The sequence below is a fragment of the Triturus cristatus genome, chromosome 2_2 (assembly GCF_964204655.1).
Source record: "Triturus cristatus chromosome 2_2, aTriCri1.1, whole genome shotgun sequence".
NCBI classification, from domain to species: domain Eukaryota; kingdom Metazoa; phylum Chordata; class Amphibia; order Caudata; family Salamandridae; genus Triturus; species Triturus cristatus.
The window spans coordinates 199,992,754-200,016,720 of record NC_140582.1 but is presented as its reverse complement, the minus strand read 5'-3'; the positions used below and the strand labels follow the sequence as shown (position 1 = coordinate 200,016,720).

Genomic DNA, 23,967 nt, shown 5'->3' with positions numbered 1-23,967 from the left:
TTGGGAATTTATAAGTGTTTAGTTATGCAACTGTTGCATGGCTAAACACTTATAAGGTCCCAAAGGCGAGACCTATTGGCTATGCCAATGCTTGTTATATTTTCACCACAGTACATTACATATTTGGTTACATGGCCACATACTACTTTCATATTAAATTAGCCAAATAAATCGAATTTTCCATGAACTATTTTTGTACTATGAATTGGATTCCTCTTAGTCTTTAAAATAAAACAATCTTGACTTCCTTCTAACATTAAGATTTCTATCTAATTTTCCCAGGGATTACATGGGAGCCCTGTTTTTCATTATTTTTAGTCTGACTCTTGTGCCTTTAAAAATGTTGATTACCAGAATGAATTAATTATGTCTTTATTTCGCCGGTGATTAAATAAAATCATTGCACAGTCTATAAACAATAATACAAGTTGCTAAAATCCATCACGAAAACAAGTAGTCAGTAGAATACATTTGGATGAATTACAAAATGTATAAAAGTGAAACAGCTGGAAATTCATATATTTACGATTTCACAAAGTCTGAACATAAAATACAGATGTGCTAATCTTATAAAACTCAAAATAAATAAATAAAATAGTGCTGGGGCCCAATTTTCTTGTTTGCCATTTATCCACAAGAACCCACTCTGGCCGATTGAACCTTTTTACTTGCCCAATAGCATAGAGGGAGCAAACACAATTATCAGAGAATACTTTCCGCAATTTGACATAATTAAGGACTCAAACTCTTTCTCTATTGCTCTCGGGTTTTTATTATCAACAATAACATCTGCAGGTATACGCACATTAATACATGGCACAACAGGTAAATAGGCACTAACACAAATGCTACTCTACGAAGAATCCGCTTACGACTAAATATAAACAGAAGTACAAATTCTAAAAGCATAAGGTAGATAACTACCAAGCCAATGTCGATATCAGGAATCATGAAACCAAAGCATCTCTGTCCCTACTCTATGCTAAATGGCATCCCTACTTAGCATTCCCTGAGACCCAAGAAACCATGAAAAGGTGTCAGAAGTGAAACTCCCTAAGAAGTCTTCACTTAGTGAGAGTTCGATCTAAAGTATTCCTTCTGGCTCCTCGCCCACCACTTCTCTCTGCTCTGGGCTACTCTGTTCTGCTCGGGCTGCCCTACTCTCGACTGCCCAACCCTCGGGGCGCTGTCCCTAATACGAAACCCCAAAACATAGAACACGCCCTCTGGCACACCTCCTCGACCAGGTCTTCTCCCAGTACTTTTCCGACCCGTGCTCTGTCCATCTTCCATCGTCCATCAGCTTGGCCTTGAGTCCCAGACACCGTCGGCCCGAGGAGTTGCGATTGGCACATTCCAATGCACTCCCATGTCTGGCTTTCTCCATAATTCAATTCTTAGACAAAGACCTTTTCTACTAACGAACCAACTGTCCTTGCACCTGCGGTGAGATCATGGAATGGAGAAATACTTCGCATCTTTTAACTTTACAATTTACTGCAGCCTAAAACTTCTAACGGAATAAATCACTTGCGGCCTACCGCATTCAGCTAACATAAGAAAATACCAGGCCTCTTCTCTAACGATATATGTGCATTCAGGCCTCTACCAGGTTAAACACACTATTAAATCACATCCTAAGCCTTAGTACTTTTACTTTCACCTACATGAATAAACGACATACATAAATCAATTCAATCAGGTTACACGTTTAGCCTACTACATTGCATTGAACGGAAACTAATCGTTACACATTTCACTGAATATATTCACAATGTAGTTCACACTTCTAATATTGCTATGTTACGATATAACTGATACATTTGCTCAATACATTGTGCACTATACACTAAATATGCATTGATTATGTGCGGGTGCCGACTAACAGTGAATATAATGCACCCCTACAATTTTCAAACCTTTAGGCGCTACATCAGTTCCCCCTTTGATGACAACTGTCATCACATCATCATTCTCATTCCTCCTGGAATGAAGCTGATCTAAACTGCAGTTGCTACCATCCCACCATGTCGGATCCCTTCCATCCTTTTAAGATTCTGATATTGACGGGCCTGCAATCTCGCCATTCTCTGCTCATTCGCTCTGAGGGCTCTTGCGGCCCTATTCCCTCTGTACCATTTCCATGCTCTTACGAGTCCCCACAAACAGATCACACAAACCACGGCAATTATTATAGGCTTCAACACAGATCCAAGAAATCCCATTCCCAAATTCGCAAACCACGTTCCCACGCGACCAAATCCTTGACCAATCTTTCCCACACATTCTCTTCTGTCAGATCTAGTATTTCCTTGTGAATTGTGGTAATATTGACAATGTATTTCTCCAGATCCTTACTATTGTCTGGAATATACGTGCAACATTCTTGAAACTTCAACAATTTACAGACTCTGCCCTCTTTTGCTAATAATACGTCTAACGCAAGGCGATTCTGCAAAACCATGATCCGTATCGATAACATTTCCCCATTCACCAACAACAGTGACCTCGCCAAATTCATTGACAATTCATCCACCACTGTCGCCAACCTTCTTATTTTCACGTCATTCAGGACCACGCCCAAACTAGGTATAGTCGCTCCATATATATCACCAATCACTACTCCTGCACTCACAGCTCTACGCACTTTAGAATGACGTCCTGTCTCTAGCATCTTCAGATCCTCAGCATGATAAATCTTTGGGAAGATGATAGCCAAGTAACATGAACCATACCAATTTGCAGGCAATCTCACATAGGCATTCTTCCCACATACAAAGTACATGGTCGGAATCACCTGTACCGTGGCTTGCAAGAAATTCTTAGCAGAGTCCTCCATGGTAAAAGTATGATCACACGTACTCTGTCCCACTGGAACCTTCCCATAATAGGTTTGAGGACGAGCAATACACAACTTCCCCTTCTCTACTTCATCTAATGCAATTGGTCTATAACTTCCCTTAGATTTGTGCAATCTCTCCTCATCCGTCCAATCCACTGGACTATCTCCTGTATTTCGTGTCTGAGTCAGCTTTCTGTACCTATCGTCTATCTGAGCTATGAACTTCTTTTCTGTCTCGGACAACCAGTATGTCAAATTATGTCTATGAGCATAAGCTGTATCTAGCTTCACAGTCGGTATGAAATACTTCCGAAGCCTATCTTCTGACTTGTAGTAATCATACCTATTCAAATGCTTGTATGCCGGTACTTCGGGAAGTACTGTATCGTAATTTGAAAAGAAATACTCAAAGTGTCTTCGGTCATAAAACAGACTAAGCAATAAGCTACAAGAAATCCCGTATGTCAATGGAAGATGATGATACCTAATACCTTCGTCTACTGAAGCAGGCAACTGCATGCACACGTAACAATCCTTCGCATCCATCGCATCAACATACTCATACAACAGCTTCGCATAAGCATTGAGTTTGAAATCAACTCGAGACAAGTCGATATGAAACATACGATTCTCCTCAAGCGTCTGAGCTCTCTGATCTCTTCCAGTGACCCCCTCCCTGTCTCGGAGTGATAGGTGTGGGTGTTCCCTGAACCTCCCCCTCCTGTCTATGGGCCACCATGTATGAAGTTACTACTACTGCAAATATAACAGCTATCACTACCTCTAACAATGTGCCTATCACTATTTTGGCCCTACGGTGTGTACTTCCAGGTTCCGCCATCTTGGAAATGTTCTCAATGTTCAGTACAGTCTCTGTTGACACAAGTCTCTTTCTCATCCAGCAATGTTCAGTTCAGCTACTCCCTTTAACTTCTAGCAAAGTCCAATTTCTTATCTTTTCTGTCTGGAAGGCTCCCCTAACTCTTCTTTGCCCTCCAACGGAAAGTCCCTAATTTTATTCTTCTTCGACTCGGGCCTAGGTTATCTTCTTTTCAAACTTTATATACTCCAAATTTTCAATCAGTCCAGAATAACTGTGGGTCCCAACAGCTGTAGGACCCCTTGCAAGAGTTCGAGTTTAAGGGCTGTCAGTTCTTGGGGAGCTGGTATAACTGCAAAAGTTGGGAAGTCCAGCGTTTCCAAAATCAGACCACGGATGATGCTCAGAAGTGGCGGATTCGGAATATTGATGGTCAATATTCCTTCGATCTCCAATCCTGGGATCTTCAACAACACTTCTACTCTCGGAAACGGAGAATTGCTGACCAGTGTGATCGATCTCAGCCGTCCCGTGGCCAGTAAACCTGTCATCAGTCACTGAATAGGCCCACTCTGGTGAGGCGTACTTCTGGCACGGCACTCTTGTTCTTTTCGATCGCCTCAAAGCACCTTGGGGTTGATCTTCATCACCTTGCTCTGCTTCAGATTCTTCAGAAACTGGGGCAAGATCTGTTCTCGGTGCCGATCTCAAGTTTACCCGTCTCTGACTCACGGGCCAAACACTTTCTGCTTCGGTGGCACCTCCAGTTTCCCTACTGTTACTCTGTGCACTACTTTCTCCTTCAGCGGGATTTGACTCGGCACTGCCCTCTGCAGCCCTTTCTTCTTCTGCTTCCGAGTCAGCTTCTGTATTATTTTCACGTTCTCTCTCGGCTTGGTTTAGTGCACAACCAGCTGCGTCAGCAACCCCTACAGCTTGACTGGCCCTCTCAGATGACTCTGCCACCTCAGCTGGGTTTTCGTTCTCGAGAGGGGCTGTTTCTTCCAAGGGTGCTGGAACTCTACGGGTATGGGAGGCGTGTATCCAGTTCGGAAGTCCTCCACACTTCACTGCTGTATTCGTGATCAATATGACTTGGAATGGTCCGCGCCAGCGAGCATCCAGACAACTCTTCCTCACGTATTTGCGCACCAATACCCAATCTCCTGGGCACAAGTCGTGGCACAGGTCACTTACAGCTGGAACCGTTGCTGTCTGCACCTGCTGAGACACAGAACGGACCATGTCAGCCAGGCCTTTACAATAGTCCAGTATCATATCATCAGTGATATTAATCAAAGCAGTAGCAGAAATTGCTGGCAATCGCATCGCCCTCCCCACAAGATTTCGTGGGGTGATAATCCAGTCCTCCTATCAGGGACACTACGGAGACTCATGAGAACCAAAGGTAATGCATCTGGCCACTTCAGGGATGTCGAAGAACACACCTTTGCTATTCTGGCCTTCAAAAGTCCCATTAACTTGCTCCACAATCCCAGAAACCTCTGGTCGGTAACTACAGTGCAATCTTTGATCTACATTCAAGGCAGCACAAAGCAGCTTCATGATTTCACTGTGGAAGTGCGTTCCCCTATCCGATTCAAAAGAGGTCGGGAAACCGTACCTCGGGATTAATTCCCTCAATAGTAACTTAGCTACTGTGAGTGTGTCACACCTACGTGTCGGGTAAGCCTCCACCCACCTGGAAAAGACACATACTATGACTAATATGTACCTCAACCCATTACACTTCGGCATTTCAATAAAATCCAGCTGCATCCTGTTAAAAGGACCACCTGACCTACCTCTGTGACTCAACGTCACAGCAGTCCTCTTTCCTACATTCATCTGTTGGCATGTGGCACACCTCTGGCACACAGCTTCAGCCACTGTCCGAAACTTCGGATTGTACCACGTCTGACGAAACACTCGCATCATTGCGTCCCTGCCAAGATGCACAGCACCATGTATCAACCTCGCCATGGGGTTCAGCAAACATTCTGGTAACACAGCTCGTCCATCACTCGAAACCCATACATCTACATCTCCCTTCTCACATCCAGCTCTTATCCAGCTGTCCCGCTCCTGATCAGAGACTCCATCTTGCAACTGTTTCAGTTCTTCCCATGAGTCTGCCATAGCTAACATCACATCATACTCTGTTATCTCTTCGCTTTCCCCAACATAGCTCTCGGTAAAATTACATCCCTGCTCTGCACAAAATCGAGCAACTTCATCTGCGTAATTATTACCCAAGGACACAAAATCGTTTCCTTTAGTGTGTGCAGAACATTTAACAACCGCAATTTCATCTGGGCTTTGCAATGCTTCCAACAATTGTCGTACATAGTCCCCATTTCTGATAGGTGAACCAGAAGATGTCATAAACCCTCTCTGGGACCATAGCTGTCCGAAATCATGAACCACACCAAACCCATATTGACTATCCGTGTAAATCGTTACACGGATCTTATCAGCGGCCAAACAGGCACGGGTCAAAGCAATAAGCTCAGCCACCTGCGCAGAGTATACTCCTAGACAAGCGGCTTCAACCACCCCTGTGATGGTACACACAGCAAGCGCTGCTCTCAGTTGACCAACACTGTCTCTTAAACATGAACCGTCCACAAAGAAAATCTCATCCGAAACTGGGAGCGGTTCATCGACAATGTCAGGTCTCGGTTTGGTGCATAGTTCAGTCACATCGAGACAATCATGGTCCTCACAATCTTCATCTACATCTACATTTGGAATAGGCAACAATGTAGCAGGATTTAAAACAGAACACCTCTTCAAAGTCACATTATCTGCAGCCAGGATGACTTGCTCATAACGAGTCAACCTATTATTTGTGAGGTGCTGTGTTTTGGTCCTAGTCATCAACAAATCAACAGAATGTGGCACATGAACAGTAAGCGGATGTCCCATCACAATACTCTCACATCTTTCGATACTGACACCTGTTGCAGCTACGGATCTGAGACATACGGGCAACGCAGAAGCTACTGGATCTAAAGTAGCTGAGAAATAGGCAACTGGTCTACGGACACCTCCGTGACTCTGAGTCAACACTGCTAATGCGCAACCTTCCTTTTCGCAACAGAATAAAGCAAATGCCTTGTTATAATCTGGCATTCCCAATGCTGGGGCACTGCATAAAGCTTCTCTCAGCCTCAAGAACGCCTTTAAGCAGTCTTCGTCCCATGGTACCGGAACATTCACATCCTTTCGCGTCAGCCGCTGTAAGGGCTTCACTTCAAAGGAAAAGTTTGGGATCCACTGGCGGCAATAGCCCACCATTCCCAAAAACATTCTGACTTCCCTCTGAGTCGAGGGAACTGGCATTCTCAGAATCGCATCAATGCGATCTGGTGACACCTTCCTCTTGCCTTTCTCAATTCGGTGCCCCAAATACTGTACCTCACTCAAATAGTATTGCAGCTTGTTTGGAGACACCTTGTGACCATTTTCCCCTAGGTAATTCAACAGAGCAACGGTATCAATTCGGCAGGCGTCTTCCGTTTCCGACGCAACGAGCAGGTCGTCAATGTATTGCACTAAAACAGAGTTTTGTGGCAACACAAGACCCTCAAGATTTTTCTTCAAGATCTGATTAAAGATAGATGGGCTCTCCGTATACCCCTGTGGGATACGACACCATGTTAGCACGCGATTTTCCAGTCGAAATGCAAAAAGAAATCGGCTTTCTTCATGCAGGGGAATCGAGAAAAAGGCTTGACCCAAGTCAATCACTGTGAACCATTCACCTTCACAGGGGATCTGAAATAGGATCACAGATGGATTCGGTACCACTGGACAGCATGGAACAACTATTTTGTTTATTTTTCGCAAATCTTGCACAATCCTAAATTTCCCACTTGGCTTCTGTAGTCCCATGATAGGCGAATTACATGGGCTACCCATAATCTCCATTAGTATTCCCTGCCTGATCATAGACTCAATCACAGGTTTAATCCCTGCAATAGTTTCAGGAGATAACTTATACTGGGGTGTCCTCGGGAACTCTACGTTCGGTTTAATCTGGATCTTCACTGGGTCTACTCCCTTGACTAAACCGATCTCCTCTCCACTAAAGTCCCATACGTCAATAGACACTGAGTCCCTCAGGTCAAGTGGAAGCTCCTCCACCGTCAATGCTGGGTACATTTCCACACACACACGCTGATTTGCAACCTTAAAGGTCGCGTCATTGTCTCTCGTTTCTACCTCCACTCCTTTCGGGGTACAGTAAATCGTGCAGTTGAGCTTGCACAATAAATCTCTCCCTAGCAAACAAACCGGACTAGAATCGCACACTACAAACTGATGTCGATCACTAAAGTTTCCTATCCTGATCGGGATTGGCTCCATCAGTGGACTAATCAGTTTCTTATTTGCTACACCAACAACCTGGATGCTTTGTCCGGAAAGAGCTAAACCCGGGACCACTGCTGATCTTATAGTCGATCTAGTAGCCCCCGTATCAACCAAAAAGGTTGTAGGGTGACCGTCAAGGTCTGCCTCCACAAAGGGTCCTTTCTGATCCACCTCTAGGATGGGTCTAAGGATGCAATCCTTATCTCCCTTTGATGCCAACAGACTAATATCGTTTTCCTCGCTCACTTCAAACATTGGCATTTGCAAATACGTTCGAGCTCCTTGCTGTACGTTCTGTATTCTGGGTGGCTGGGGAACTTGCATCTGCGGAACACCAGTCCCCCCTTTTACCATTCTAGGTCTAGTCACTGTCTGTATCGCCTCCGTCCCAGGGACCTGAACTATCTCCCCTTCCGACTGTATCTGATTCCATGGGTTCAGGGGACACTCGCGTCTCCAATGTCCGACCTGGTGACACTGATGACATGCTGTAGTCTTTTTCAATTTCGCCACATCCATGCCTGTTCTAGGGTCTATTGGCCTTGGCCTTCCCTGCCCCTGAACATTCTGATTTCCCGCCTGATAATTTCCCTGTCTCCTCACCAACGCTCCCCCATTAGGCTGTCCCTGAGCGGTTTCCATCTGAACAAGCAGCAAATTATCATTCAACTTCTTATGTTTTGATTCGATCTCATCTGTGCAATATCGGGCGTACCGCAAAATCTCATCGACGGGCTTGTTCTGCCAACAAATCAAATGCTGCTGTATCATGAGACTAACCTCTGGTTTCAATCCCAACACAAACTTTGAGACGAACTGTCCCATATCCTTAGTCTCCAACACATCTAGGCCACTATATTGCTTAAAAGCCTGTAAAAGTCTCTCGTAGAACTCGTGTACCGTCTCCTTAGGTTCCTGCACTGTCCTGTCTATCTTAACCCAATCAATATCTTGGGGTGAAACCTTCTCCTTCAACCAGGCGATCACCCGCTCATACATCCTCATTACTGCTGGTGACGGGCCATTTGTATGTGCATTTCTCTCAGGCTCGTAAGTCGGCCAATTAACGGCAATCTTGCATGCTGCCCACAAATCTCCCGGAACTACAATATCAAATAAGGTATTCAGGTCAATCCACAATACCTTTGAAATCTTTACAAAGCGATCAACCTGCTTGTACCACTCTGCGGGCTTCTTCCTAAGCCGGGGAAAATCATTCGTAAACGCCGTCAAATCGCCCCTGCTCCAGGGTACATGCACATATCCTCCATTCTGCACTTCCCTTAAAGGGAAATTCCCTATCTTTACCTGCCCTCCACCCGGAGGTGGGGTCCCTCCTATCATTCCCCTAGAGCTTTTCTTCCTGGACCATATTCCTTCCCATTTATCGAGCGTCATCCATATACGCATGGCTAGGATCAAATCTCTGCTATGGGCCCTCAATCCGACGACCCTTTTCTCCTCCAATTCTTGGTCACTATACTGCAACCTATGACTTCCTTGCAATGCTTTAGTCTTGGACAGATCCCCCTCATATCGCCTAGCCAATTCTGACAATTTCTCATGTGCAACTCGTGCCTTCCGAGTCACATCCTTCGCTACAAAGAGTAATTCATCAAGTCCATATGTCACCACTCTCTCAAGAGGTAAGCTTCCACTTATTATCTCATCCACTTCTGCCTTTAACCTTACTACATCTATCATCCCGGCTCCTAGGACTCCTTTCAGCACCTCTCGACAGACCACCCTTCCCCTACCGTCGTCCTCACATTCCTGGTCCTGCGACCTCCTTTCTTCTGATATATCCCTTGGAGCGGATCGATCTCCGAAAATGACCTGCTCTCTCTCTGCTATCCTTACTCTGGGGTCTTGTCCTCTCAAGGGTGATACCCATGATCGTAAATCTGATTCCGACTCTCTCAGAGACCTCGACCTCTCTGTTCTCTGTTCTCCTTGTCCCCTAGATGAATCTGACATGGCTGGCAATGGTGTACTCCATTCTATAGGGTTCGGAGTCCTGGCCATTGCACCCGCTAGGCCACTTTCTGCGACCTCTCTCCTAACCCCCTCGGCTGCCTGTTCTGGGTTCTCGCCCTCCTCTGTATCTGGATGGTAAATTGAAACTATGGGTCCAATGGTAACCGGTACCTTAAAAGCATCCGGTAACCTCACATCTCTCTCGACCTTTATGCTTGCCTCGGACGGGCTCCTTGTACCCTCTGTTCCTACCGAGAGTCTTCCTTCTACTCTCATCTCTGGGTGGATTGTTACCCCTCTAGTGTCTTCTATCTGAATCAATGTCCCCTCTGGGATCTCCAGGTTATACGGAGGTGGTCTCTCTGACAACAATCTTTCCAATAACTCATCATCCTCTTCTTCTGCCTTTACATTCTTTACCCCCTCCGATGTGATCAATAAGGGATACAGTCTATCTCCCTCTATCGCCTGCACTCTCCACCTTTTCTCCGCTGCGTCCCATCTGGCATCCTGGTAAGCCCTGATCGACTTTTTCACCCTCTCCTGATTCCTTCCTCTATCCCTGTCATGCGCTGCTCTAATCCACGCAAGTAGTGCTTCGAACTGTGTTGGCCTTGGCATGGGTCGTAACCCCGCCATCACAGATTTCAACTGGTACAACACTGCTAGCCTAAATGAGCCATACCTCGGGAATGCTAATTCCCCTTCGCCTTGTGTCATTTTATGCCAATTCTCAAGCCAAATTATCGTATGCAATCCCACATTCTTTGCCATATCATGTGCGGGGGTATCTTCAGGAGGGGCTTCTTCTCCCTCTCGAGTAACCACATGCTTGTCGCCCCTACACATTTCTCGAAAGACCTTAAAACACTTCATGATTGACAAAATTCGATTCCACGCACTGTTTTACCTCCTGGTGTCGAACCCTCCAATTACAGCGCGACTAACACCAACCGGCCTATCACAGCGCGGCACTCTCTGACGTCACCTTCCTTCGTTCGCAGCAATTCCCTTTCCTTACTTTTACGTCTCACGCCTTCATTCGTCCCATTCATACACTGAAATAACCGTTTGTCCCAAACAAGTTACCTCTCTGGCTGTCCGTCCAAAGCCTCTCGAAATTGTTGACCTCGGTTGGCAACTGTCTGTCCCCGACCGAGCAGACAGATCGCCTCTGATAGGTTACAAGTATTCAACTTCACATACGGCAACCCACGACCAGCATCGAGTTGTCATGCACTCACACATTCGCTCCCCCTATCTCGGTCCAGGTGATCGATGGTACCTCACGATCTCCTTTGGGTGGTCAACAAAATCTACCACGGGTGTCTTCTACACCACAATTCCCGGGCTGCGCGCGCTCACAGCCTGATCTCACAATCACTCAACATTTACTCCAACTCCACAAGACATCACCCAACAAATCAACAACGCAATCTACAACATCTCATCCTATTCATACTCACTCCAAGGACTGCTGCTTCCTGCCGCACTGCTACTCGCCGTCAATGTTCACCATCTGCCGTCGTCTGCTGCTCACCATCTGATGATTCACCATCACTTATCTTATATGGGTCTCAAGGATCACTTATCTTAATCTAATCTTCCCTTGCTATCGGAAGTAACCATCTGTCTCTGCTACCAACTGCTGGGGCCCAATTTTCTTGTTTACCATTTATCCACAAGAACCCACTCTGGCCGTATGAACCTTTTAATTGCCCAATAGCATAGAGGGAGCAAACACAATTATCAGAGAATACTTTCCGCAATTTGACATAATTAAGGACTCAAACTCTTTCTCTATTGCTCTCTGGTTTTTATTATCAACAAAAACATCTGCAGGTATAAGCACCTTAATACAAGGCACAACAGGTAAATAGGCACTAACACAAATGCTACTCTACGAAGAATCCGCATACGACTAAATATAAACAGAAGTACAAATTCTAAAAGCATGAGGTAGATAACTACCAAGCCAATGTCGATATTAGGAATCATGAAACCAAAGCATCTCTGTCCCTACTCTATGCTAAATGGCATCCCTACTTAGCATTCCCTGAGACCCAAGAAACCATGAAAAGGTGTCAGAAGTGAAACTCCCTAAGAAGTCTTCACTTAGTGAGAGTTCGATCTAAAGTATTCCTTCTGGCTCCTCGCCCACTTCTTCTCTCTGCTCTGGGCTACTCTGTTCTGCTCGGGCTGCCCTACTCTCGACTGCCCAACCCTCGGGGCGCTGTCCCTAATACGAAACCCCAAAACATAGAACACGCCCTCTGGCACACCTCCTCGACCAGGTCTTCTTCCAGTACTTTTCCGTCCCGTGCTCTGTCCATCTTCCATCGTCCATCAGCTTGGCCTTGAGTCCCAGACACCGTCGGCCCAAGGAGTTGCGATTGGCACATTCCAATGCACTCCCATGTCTGGCTTTCTCCATAATTCAACTCTTAGACAAAGACCTTTTCTACTAACGAACCAACTGTCCTTGCACCTGCAGGGAGATCATGGAATGGAGAAATACTTTGCATCTTTTAACTTTACAATTTACTGCAGCCTAAAACTTCTAACGGAATAAATCACTTGCGGCCTACCGCATTCAGCTAACATAAGAAAATACCAGGCCTCTTCTCTAACGATATATGTGCATTCAGGCCTCTACCAGGTTAAACACACTATTAAATCACATCCTAGGCCTTAGTACTTTTACTTTCACCTACATGAATAAACGACATACATAAATCAATTCAATCAGGTTACACGTTTAGCCTACTACATTGCATTGAACGGAAACTAATCGTTACACATTTCACTGAATATATTCACAATGTAGTTCACACTTCTAATATTGCTATGTTACGATATAACTGATACATTTGCTCAATACATTGTGCACGATACATCTAAATATGCATTGATTATGTGCGGGTGCCGACCAACAGTGAATATAATGCACCCCTACAATTTTCAACCCTTTAGGCGCTACATCAATAGTGACAACATAAATCCACTTTATGTACTCTACCTTTCCAAGATAGCTAACAATAGAGTGCCCTGGATGCAGAAAATTGGACCAAACACTGTCACTCTGTACAAGACAGAGTAGGTGCATCAAATTCTCTTTTCATATGCTGCAGCTCCCAAATACGGGTCTACACAGAACTCAACAAGTTCAAAGTTGCCTGATTGGATGTTGACTGAATCTAAGTCGGAGAAAGTCTTCGGCTATACATCTTGGAATGGCTAACTGTATATGTATGCAATCTACCAAGGGAGGCGACTGTCGCGCCCCCAGCTGCTGCACTGCTAGAGTGAGGAACCTTCCTCTGAATGTTACGCTTCCTTTTAACCAAAGTGCTCCAAATTACTCAATAGTACTCAAAACAACGTTGCCTGAAAGTCCCAATTTGTTCGATCATATGTAGTCACTCCAGAGACGTTGATGACGGGTTAGAATGTTTTATTTAGCATTTTCAAATGTCTCATGCTGCAACTGCTTAAACATAGACACGTGCTTTGAACATTCCTTCGAGCTGGCACATATAAAAACACCCAATGCATTTCGAACCGTGAAAGTTCTTCGTCAGGGGTACTGCAATAAATCGAAAAGAACTGCATGAGCAACCATACTGCATTAACAAAATCTACAAGTAATACAGGACTTAAATGAAAAACAGATCCCCACGTTTATCATGCCCCCGTTCTCCCCTCGTGATTATAACTAAAGTAACACAGCAATATAACCAAAGGAGGCAACCAAAAGTAATCACCCATCGCTTTAACCAACTTCCAAAGAAAGCCCAATTTATGCGTTTACCTCATAATCCATAACCAACGGTTTCGGGTGCGCCCGTAGATCTCCGTGTTCAGGGAGTCATCGACTTCCCGCCTACACTGCGCTTATTTAAAGCCGTCTCTCACGCACGTTTTCCTGATATTCTCCCTGATTGAAAATAACCACGTGACCTCCCTTGCCCTCTATGCGTTAAGCAAAAAGATTGGTGCCTCACTGTCCTATGATGCATTGCCCCTATCAATAATAACCCATGAACAAAACCTAATACCAGCAAATCAACAAAACTGTGAATACATGTTAAGACGCACAATGCACCAAACGGTAAACATAAAAAAATAGTTGAATTAAACAAGTTACATAAAACATTTGCTTTCGATATAAATCCATGGTGAATTAGCAAAGATATTTCATTCAAGTTATTTAGACGATGCAGTCCAACCAATATGATGCTGATGGCCATATGCTCGTGCTGGTTAAATGTTGTACAGTCTCTGGGGTGATGCTTTAAGACTTCGTGTTTCTTCGTTGTTTAGCGCTCTGTTGGGGTGCAACCTCGCAAGCGGGACGTCAAGTAATACAAATCCAATATCAAAGTAGCGACTGCACACCTTCCCTTCTTATTTTAAATTCAGTTTAGTTTAGTTTTGAAAATACGTGCGTGCAAGCAGCATACTGTGATCGTCCCTACACAGCATCTGTATGAATGCAATCTACCAAGGGAGGCGACTGTCGCGCCCCCAGCTGCTGCACTGCTAGAGTGAGGAACCTTCCTCTGAATGTTACGCTTCCTTTTAACCAAAGTGCTCCAAATTACTCAATAGTACTCAAAACAACGTTGCCTGAAAGTCCCAATTTGTTCGATCATATGTAGTCACTCCAGAGACGTTGATGACGGGTTAGAATGTTTTATTTAGCATTTTCAAATGTCTCATGCTGCAACTGCTTAAACATAGACACGTGCTTTGAACATTCCTTCGAGCTGGCACATATAAAAACACCCAATGCATTTCGAACCGTGAAAGTTCTTCGTCAGGGGTACTGCAATAAATCGAAAAGAACTGCATGAGCAACCATACTGCATTAACAAAATCTACAAGTAATACAGGACTTAAATGAAAAACAGATCCCCACGTTTATCATGCCCCCGTTCTCCCCTCGTGATTATAACTAAAGTAACACAGCAATATAACCAAAGGAGGCAACCAAAAGTAATCACCCATCGCTTTAACCAACTTCCAAAGAAAGCCCAATTTATGCGTTTACCTCATAATCCATAACCAACGGTTTCGGGTGCGCCCGTAGATCTCCGTGTTCAGGGAGTCATCGACTTCCCGCCTACACTGCGCTTATTTAAAGCCGTCTTATTTAAAGCGCAGTGTAGGCGGGAAGTCGATGACTCCCTGAACACGGAGATCTACGGGCGCACCCGAAACCGTTGGTTATGGATTATGAGGTAAACGCATAAATTGGGCTTTCTTTGGAAGTTGGTTAAAGCGATGGGTGATTACTTTTGGTTGCCTCCTTTGGTTATATTGCTGTGTTACTTTAGTTATAATCACGAGGGGAGAACGGGGGCATGATAAACGTGGGGATCTGTTTTTCATTTAAGTCCTGTATTACTTGTAGATTTTGTTAATGCAGTATGGTTGCTCATGCAGTTCTTTTCGATTTATTGCAGTACCCCTGACGAAGAACTTTCACGGTTCGAAATGCATTGGGTGTTTTTATATGTGCCAGCTCGAAGGAATGTTCAAAGCACGTGTCTATGTTTAAGCAGTTGCAGCATGAGACATTTGAAAATGCTAAATAAAACATTCTAACCCGTCATCAACGTCTCTGGAGTGACTACATATGATCGAACAAATTGGGACTTTCAGGCAACGTTGTTTTGAGTACTATTGAGTAATTTGGAGCACTTTGGTTAAAAGGAAGCGTAACATTCAGAGGAAGGTTCCTCACTCTAGCAGTGCAGCAGCTGGGGGCGCGACAGTCGCCTCCCTTGGTAGATTGCATTCATACAGATGCTGTGTAGGGACGATCACAGTATGCTGCTTGCACGCACGTATTTTCAAAACTAAACTAAACTGAATTTAAAATAAGAAGGGAAGGTGTGCAGTCGCTACTTTGATATTGGATTTGTATTACTTGACGTCCCGCTTGCGAGGTTGCACCCCAACAGAGCGCTAAACAACGAAGAAACACGAAGTCTTAAAGCATCACCCCAGAGACTGTACAACATTTAACCAGCACGAGCATATGGCCATCAGCATCATATTGGTTGGACTGCATCGTCTAAATAACTTGAATGAAATATCTTTGCTAATTCACCATGGATTTATATCGAAAGCAAATGTTTTATGTAACTTGTTTAATTCAACTATTTTTTTATGTTTACCGTTTGGTGCATTGTGCGTCTTAACATGTATTCACAGTTTTGTTGATTTGCTGGTATTAGGTTTTGTTCATGGGTTATTATTGATAGGGGCAATGCATCATAGGACAGTGAGGCACCAATCTTTTTGCTTAACGCATAGAGGGCAAGGGAGGTCACGTGGTTATTTTCAATCAGGGAGAATATCAGGAAAACGTGCGTGAGAGACGGCTTTAAATAAGCGCAGTGTAGGCGGGAAGTCGATGACTCCCTGAACACGGAGATCTACGGGCGCACCCGAAACCGTTGGTTATGGATTATGAGGTAAACGCATAAATTGGGCTTTCTTTGGAAGTTGGTTAAAGCGATGGGTGATTACTTTTGGTTGCCTCCTTTGGTTATATTGCTGTGTTACTTTAGTTATAATCACGAGGGGAGAACGGGGGCATGATAAACGTGGGGATCTGTTTTTCATTTAAGTCCTGTATTACTTGTAGATTTTGTTAATGCAGTATGGTTGCTCATGCAGTTCTTTTCGATTTATTGCAGTACCCCTGACGAAGAACTTTCACGGTTCGAAATGCATTGGGTGTTTTTATATGTGCCAGCTCGAAGGAATGTTCAAAGCACGTGTCTATGTTTAAGCAGTTGCAGCATGAGACATTTGAAAATGCTAAATAAAACATTCTAACCCGTCATCAACGTCTCTGGAGTGACTACATATGATCGAACAAATTGGGACTTTCAGGCAACGTTGTTTTGAGTACTATTGAGTAATTTGGAGCACTTTGGTTAAAAGGAAGCGTAACATTCAGAGGAAGGTTCCTCACTCTAGCAGTGCAGCAGCTGGGGGCGCGACAGTCGCCTCCCTTGGTAGATTGCATTCATACAGATGCTGTGTAGGGACGATCACAGTATGCTGCTTGCACGCACGTATTTTCAAAACTAAACTAAACTGAATTTAAAATAAGAAGGGAAGGTGTGCAGTCGCTACTTTGATATTGGATTTGTATAACTTTATATGTAGCCATATAGAAATGAGGCATGTTTTAATTGCCTCTATTAGATTTGTTAACCTTAGGTGTGGAAGTAGGCCCGTTTCACACTTTTTTTCCACTCATAGGGATAATAACATGGCATCTTAAGAAAAGTTCTCTTTCTTCTCCTTTGGACTAGAAATTCAAAACATTCTAACTTTCTAATTGATTACACTGATGGTTGTTGGCTGGTCGAATTCTGAGTATATTCGAAGACAATTTATTGAGTCTATTCACAGTTTAAATATTTTTGTAAACATAAGTTTCTGACCGAATATACACTTTCATACCTGCTATGAATCAACAAAGGGATCACTGACAGGTGTAAATCCATTTACTACTGCAAATGTATCCACCTCAAGTGCCAAGTGCAGAGAAAATTACACAACAAAAGGAGCTGAAAAGATATAGTAAAATAAGTATTGGAGGCACATTAAAAACATTTGATAGAAACAACATTATTTATAATGGGATTTCAATGTGGGATTGTGGCGCATGTCCATTTCATCCCGTGATATGGGATCCATCATTTGGTATTCACCAATAACAAAAACCCCCACCACTGGTCCTCCCCCCTGAACTTCTCCATTGTGATACTCACAAGGACCCTCATGTACAGTGCAGCAATAACTGGAAATGTGTGGTATCAGAATAACTGCATATGTCCACCTCATCAGTGTATTCCCACAAATGTGGAAATTCTGAATGACAAGTACTGTAATACAAAGTCCTGAAAAGAAACTGATATTCCCAGAAATTCAATGGAAACCGTCACCAGCAAATATCTGTTGGGAACCACTTGCAACCATCAGGATTGGTACCGGGCAATGTTCCCTCTAATTTATTTCCTCTGTGTGCGGCGGTGCAAGGTCTCTGTGCACTGCAACCAATGGCTATGTGTGCCAACCAACTGAACATGCAAGTGCATACTGAGCTCAGCAATATAAATCTATAGCAATTACCACTCCAAATTTCTGTTTACAACGAGAGTGAAAAAAGGTGCATTACACACATATAGCTCTATTTACTAGGGTCTTGAGACAGTTTTGCAATGTAGATATATAGCTTTGTGACATGAATTGTTTACTCCTGTAGCACCTACACCCTAGGTTTAGAAAAGGGTTGGACATAGAAGGTTGTACCATTATAATATTTTACTGAACAGCAGGGTTGATGCAAGCAGTTAGAAGGAGGCAGCTATTATTGGGCTTGAACCCAGATCCATGCTAGTCATGTCAGTGAAATATGCTGACATTTTTCCCAGTGTAATTTGCCGACACCAGGTCACATTGAGCAACGCCCAAAGCTTGTCTGCTTTATTATTACGATTGTTCCAGTGACAGTGCAATACATCCAGTTGTGTTATTCTCTCAAACCTTAACTACTGTAGAGAATAATTACATAATTTAAGACAGTGAACAGCTGATGATCAAGGATGACTTTTCCTATTAATGACATTACCTGGAGGGGGCACTTCATACTGCGGATGTGTGGACACATTTTTATAACATGAAATTTTAAAGTTCACAAAGTGTCCTAACCCCTGGGGTTCTCAGTAGTCTGTTTTTTTTAATATGGCATCTGCTTTGGCTCAGGCAGCGGCAGCCAGCATGGATCTAGGGTGGTTAAGCGGGGGGTGAGGGGTTAAGGAGATATAATTTTGAAAAAAAGAAAAATTCACTTACCCCCTCACTGCTCTGTCCCACCTTTTCTCTCCTCCACCGAACAGGAAGCAGCCAGGCTCCCCTGCAGGGCCGGACTGGCTACCAGGTGTTTTGGTGTGCTGCCAAGCTGGGGGCTGATTTCGTTAATGGGGACCTGCGTGTGCTTAAAATCATTCGTTTTGCTTTGTTTATTTAGAAATCCACACGCAGGTCCCCAAAAACGTAATAAGCCCCCACCGCAGTGAAATCAGGCACCAGCTCAGCAGCACACCAAAACGCCCGGTAGCCTGTCCGGCCCTGCTCTCCTGAGCCAATCACAACGCTTCACTGCAGCGTTGTGATTGGTCTGAGCACCATTGTTCTGCGCTCAAACGGGGACTGGGGCCTGGGCATGTTCTCCATGCCGACTGTACTGTAGACTGCATGGAGAACATGCTAAAGTGCAGGTCAAGCATCATGCATACTTTAGTGTGCCCACCACTCCTCCCCTGCTCTGTCAGCAAAGCATTCCCGCCCGCCCTCATGCTGCCACAGCAGGGAAGAATAAAATAATAATAACATTGCATTATTATCGTTTTATTTTTCCTTTCTTATACTGCTGCACAGCAGCAGTGGGGCGACGCTCCTCCGCCTCAGAGGAGGAGCCGCCACTGGGTTCAGAACAGCAGAATTAAAAGTCTGTTTCTTTATCTTTATATCATCACTGGGAAATTGAAGAAGCATACACCATAGCAAGTATTTATTAAAAGTAAGTAGTTAAAAACATGAACTGAGAAACAGTCAGTCACATAACAGGAGTGACTGCGTACTATGGAAGAAATGTAAAATGCAATAAATAAATGTTGTGCACAATACAATAATTCCTGCTCTGTGCCCCCAAATGCTGCTGAGTGTTCTACATTAGCACCAGTTGCATTACACAGAGACACACTCATTTTTTTAAATATGGAGGGGAAGATTAAGTGATTTGCCCAGAGTGCACACTTGGGCAACATTTTTCATTGGAGGCTAACACGGCCTTTGGCGGCTATAAAGGCATTTCAGGAGCTTTTCTGGTGGGGGGTGGAGAACACAAAAACTAAAATTGATGCAAGCCTGGACTCAAACTTAGCTCCCTTATTCCACAGGAGCACTGCCAATACTCCGCACCGTCTCTGCTGATCTCAACAGCCCGTCATTAACAAAGCAAGCAGAAGCTGCGAGCTCTGTAATGCTCTGCATCTCTAACATGCCCATAACAGCTGCTGTTCCATTTGGCTTTTCAAACGTGCTGCCACTGCTTCTAGCACTTCACCAAGAAAGTGACAATTTTACCAGCGTGCCGCATCATGTCTTTAAGTCTGTGGTTTGAGGAACGGGCTCTTGGTGACCTGCGCGCTTTGCAACTGTGCGTGCACGCTGGTGGAAGGCACTGTGCGCGCGGGCACACACGCATGTTAGAGGGAACTATGGTCTCGGGAAAGGTGGAAATTACACAGTTGAACATAACTGTTGCTGTACTTGTTCACAGGTGTAACAGTGGCATCTATATGATTTGCTCTATTTAGGTCACCTACCAACAATGTTAAAAGAATGATTGTTTGGAAAAGGCCAGGTGGTTACATTTTGGTACAGAAATAATACTGCATTGGGCTATATGGATAAAAAACTGTCAACAACCCCTTATGGATGGCTTTACAGATCATTGCCTTTCTGACCCCTTACCTTGACTTCCCTGATTTGGCCATTTTTTGTGTTTATAGAATCCATAACCTACTGCCTTACCATATCTTTACATTTACTCTAGTATTGTATGTCCTTACAATTTTCTCCTCTTTTAGTCTTGGTCTGCCTCCCCTCTTTTTACTCTACCCCCATTAGCTCTTCTGTCCTGTGCTCGGTTTGAGTGCATTGATGTATCCCTAAATAATAGTTAGTTTATACCTCAAGACAGAGTTTATGGAGCAGGCACTCATCCTATCTATTTATTTATTTATTTGTTTGTCAGTTTTATGTAGTGCTACACATAGCATACAAGTAACTTCAGAAAGCTGTAATGTTCAGAGTACATTTGAATGCAGAGCAGGAACTCTACATGGTATTCTGCACTCACTACTTCAAAGCCTTTGGGCTGACATTGATTACAGCACCATAATGAAGTAAACTTTTAACCCAAATGCTATGTTGAACAGTTCAGTTTTCAGGGTTTTCTGAATCCGAGATGAATGCAGAGCGCCGCAAGATGGCTTTGCGTGGCTGAGTAAATCTGACTTAAGGGTTTGCATTGCCTTGCGTCTCCTTGCGTAACTCAACAGTGACACATGCCCTTGTTAAATTTATGGGACCACTGCCTACTCTTAAAAAAATACTTTTTAAAACATTCTCAAAGAATAAGCTGTCCCAAGGGGATCCCTTCCCATATGTGCATGGACTACCATCAACTTTGAGTTGGTGGTAAAGTGGGAATGTTTTGCGACAGCATTTCAGTTGAAGAACTTTAGTACATACCATTCAGATTCCCTATTTGGAAGGAACGGCCTGAACATGCCCCTTCCAAATAGCAATTCTGTTTTTGGTTGCAAACCCAAACTGCAATTTGCTAGAATCTCAGTTTAGTGTTTGTACATTTAAAAAAAGCATTTTTTCAGTCGTAAACGGCCCGATTCTGCAAATTGGGCCATTTGCGAACAGAAAAAAACTTTGTACATCCACCTCATAGATCATTTTGTAGAAGCCACTTGTAGATGAAATTGAACAATCCTTGGAATAAATGTAATATTCCAGCGAGTAAATTGATATCCGAATCAAACTAATAATACTGCTTCTCTCCAAAATATTTCCAGATGTATTTATTAACTCCAGGGATATAGTGAGATGTGGGTAAGAATTGGCTCATTCAGTGAAATAAAACTGAGATAATAAATCCATCAATGTCTTGAACTAAGCTTAAATTAAATATTTACAGGGTATAGACATAACAACTTTAAAAAAATGCTATACATGTTCCACCTGTAATGCCATGAAAAATGACTTTGGTTTGAAATAAGCACCAGTGAGTTCATTCCCAAGATTTTATTGACTTTTTTTTGATGAAAAGAGTTTATGAAAACATGCAATGTGGCTTCCCTAGTTTTGAAATTTCATTACTCAAGAAGGATATACAAGCCTAAAAATTCAAAAGTAAATGTAATTGAATATTGACATGATAAAAACCAAAATGAAAGTGACAGGCATACATCATTTAAGTCTATATGGTTTGTCATTAGAAGAGATAATCACACACTGTATTGATTAATATATGCTATCAAAGCTAGGGTTGAGACACAACCTTTTTAGCCATGGAGTTTTATGTTGACAAATCATTGTTTTCGGGTGTGTTGGTCCCATTTGATCAATTGCAAACTAGAGCAAAAGTCTAGAAAGAAGTAAAAAAAACTTTTCTACAATTAATGAAAATGTTATGTCATCTTTCTATGAATGATCATTTTAAATAATTGCACCACATGCCCTCTTTTATTTTGGAAGCAAACACACTATTACAAACCATTCACCCCACCGGGCCCATCATCGGATTCTGCCGTATGACAGAAATATTCTATGGAAGATACAGCATGGCTGACAAGAAGACAGTTGCTAGCTTCCGCTCCCTTTGGTCCTGTGAATGACCAGAGAGTTGAAGGAGGGAATTGGAAAGAAACAATACTTCAAACTCTTAACAACCTATTCATCTACACTGTGCTAAAAGAAAAGCAAGAACATTTGTCTTCATAGCCACTTTTTTTTATTCTCAACCACCTGCTCCCATTTTTGGGCTTCTAATGTTCCAAGTTTTGTCTTCAATCAACAGTTTAATTCATTTTTCGATATCTTTGCTCATGCATTCACTACAATACATCCCCGGTTTCTAAAGTTAAATCCAGTTCTTTAGTTCCATGTGCCCAACTATCTCCCGATTGCTTCATAGAACTGTAATTTAATCAAATGAACCAACCTAGCTACAAAGATTGAGTCATATTTATGGAATTTGTTGGTGCCACTGTCTCTTTTTATGGTTTCATACCATTCAATGTAATATCTTCTCGCTTGTAGATTGTTGCCACTGGGGTGTGTCGCACAGATGCCCATGCCGTCAGTACCCACTTCAAAGAAGGCATGTTTCCAGTGATTCTGGGTCACGAAGGAGCAGGAATTGTGGAGAGTGTTGGACCAGGAGTAACAGAATTTAAGCCTGGTATGTGCATTGTCTGTTTTATGAATGTACAAGAATATTATCTGCTTCTTCAAAAGGCATTTCTAAGGTTCTATGACATTATGATGAACATCTCAAAAATCTTATCTCAAAGGAAGGGTACAGTTAAAGTAAAAAACAGTGTATTGTAAATGGTTGTGTGTACATCACTGCTATCCTGCCTCAAATAAATTTTCATATTAGTATGACATACTGAAAAATGTGTTCTACTTTATTGATACATTTGAACAAACTCACAGACAGTGCCATGTGGAAGGGTTTACATCAAAAGTAATACATTGATGTCATTATCCTAAACACATTTATTGCAACAAGTTGATTTGAGTTAGTGAATTATATTGTATAGTCTGAAGTACAAATATAGTTTTGCTGCCTAGAAAGCATCCATGGATGTCAAAAGATGATTTCCAGCTTGCGATGCACATTTCAGAGTTAACTCAGATAAGACACTATTGTGCAATTTACAATCATTCAGGGTGTTATATTATGTAAATTGATCTAATTTGGTCTAAATGGCCTTTGGAAAGGTCAGACCAACTGGCCACAAGGTGAAACAAGTGTAGTTAATTAGCAAATAAAGTATCATACAGATATGACTCAGTGAGTTTGTTATTAATTGGATAATCAAAACAAGCTAATTCTTTTGCCACTTCTCAAGCTCTATAAAGATTCTATTGCATACCAGAGTTAACCCAGCAGTAAGACTAGCTTACCAGCTAAATCACAGCTGTAATAGCATACCGGCAAACCCCACTACTGCCCTCCATTTACTCCGTTAACAACGCATTTACATATGAATGATAGAATTATAGACTTGGAAATCTTTTGGACTGTCCATTGGAGTAAAACTGTGCTATAGTC

The 23,967-nt window shown here is 43.1% G+C and overlaps 1 protein-coding gene across 1 annotated transcript in view; it reads left to right on the top strand.

Moving 5' to 3' along the window:
* Positions 1 to 23,967, top strand: part of LOC146862012 (all-trans-retinol dehydrogenase [NAD(+)] ADH4-like) — a 142,095-nt gene that overhangs the window by 62,941 nt on the left and 55,187 nt on the right. Inside the window, exon 3 of the mRNA XM_085641170.1 lies at positions 22,947 to 23,088. Within this exon, the coding sequence (XP_085497296.1) occupies positions 22,947 to 23,088 (142 nt within the window). The remainder of the gene's footprint in view (positions 1 to 22,946; positions 23,089 to 23,967) is intronic.